At 35.6% G+C, this 1,340-nt stretch overlaps 2 protein-coding genes across 2 annotated transcripts in view; both read right to left on the minus strand.

Moving 5' to 3' along the window:
* Nucleotides 1–1,340, minus strand: part of LOC111680253 (kinesin light chain) — a 168,396-nt gene that overhangs the window by 103,875 nt on the left and 63,181 nt on the right. The window lies entirely within an intron of this gene.
* LOC124420198 lies at nt 436–1,311 on the minus strand. The gene has a single exon (XM_046952409.1). It carries the CDS (start codon nt 1,309–1,311, stop codon nt 436–438), a length of 876 nt encoding a protein of 291 aa, XP_046808365.1.

Raw genomic sequence — 1,340 nt, forward strand, 5'->3', positions numbered from 1 at the left:
CGGAACCTCAAATCACAGCGTTTTTAAACATAGAACAACAATTCTACCGATCCTTCAAATTGACCATTTTTTAGACGAACACATTATGCCACTGTTTGCGAAAAAAAAGTTCTTGACTTTTTGGTTGTTTAACTGCAACCGATTTATTACAAGTGGTCGAACCACTTGTTCATCATACTACAAATTTCTTATGCTTTGATTTAAATTACTCAAACATTTAACAACAACATTAGTAACAAAATTACTCAAAGAAGAGATCAAAAATATTGTACCTTTAGTTTTAACGGCAAATAACAAACAATAAGAACATTAGGGTGATTCTCAAAAATATTAAAACAAAATATTATTGCACAAAAATAAGCGAATTAAATGAACAAAAGTAATAAATAAAAACATCGTGAACATTCCGCCAGTCTTGAACGGAGGTATTGAAGTTCAATCTTCTTTTGGTAAGGGATATAATTTAGTAATCGGACGTTTAAATGTGGATGTTTCAGTCTTTATAGTAGCCACTCTGACTAAGCCGTCTGAACCAGCATGAGTTTCTATCACTCGACCAAGTTTCCAGCATGCGGGAGGCAAGTTCTCATCTCGTAGTAAAACGACATCATCTTTTATCAAATTGCATTTTTCTGTCTGCCACTTTTTCCTAGGTTGAAGTGACAGAAGATAATCATTAGACCATCGTGACCAAAAATATTGCGATAACTGTTGAATTAATCGCCATTTAGAAAGAGTAGACGTCTTTAGGTGGCTGACATCAACTTCAGGTAGAGCATTCAAAGGTCTGCCAACTAAAAAATGACCAGAATTAATATAGGGTAGACCATCGGAGTCAGCTTGCACCAATGGTCTAGAATTCAATAGTGCTTCAATTCTTGTTAACAGTGTAGTTAATTCCTCATAATTTAAAGTAGCTTGACCAATAGTTCTCTTAAGATGATACTTCATACTTTTCACAGTGGATTCCCAAGCTCCTCCAAAGTGTGGTGCAGAAGGCGGTATAAAATGCCATTGTACACCTTTAGAAGACAAAAAGTTCGAAACATTAGTATTAAATTCAAAACTCTTTACCAATTTGTAAATTTCGCCAAGTTTTTTAGCAGCTCCTTGAAAGTTAGTGCCATTGTCACTATGAATGTGTCCGCAAAGTCCTCTTCTTGCAACGAATCTGTCTAATGCAGCTAAGAATGCATCAGAACTTAGGTCAGAAACCAGCTCCAGGTGAATGTCCTTTGTAACTAGGCAAATAAATACTGCTACATAGGCCTTTACAATAGGTGCTTTACGACCATTATGTAGTTTATACATAATGGGACCTGCATAGTCACACCCAACTT

This window comes from Lucilia cuprina, chromosome 5 (assembly GCF_022045245.1).
Source record: "Lucilia cuprina isolate Lc7/37 chromosome 5, ASM2204524v1, whole genome shotgun sequence".
Classification (NCBI taxonomy): domain Eukaryota; kingdom Metazoa; phylum Arthropoda; class Insecta; order Diptera; family Calliphoridae; genus Lucilia; species Lucilia cuprina.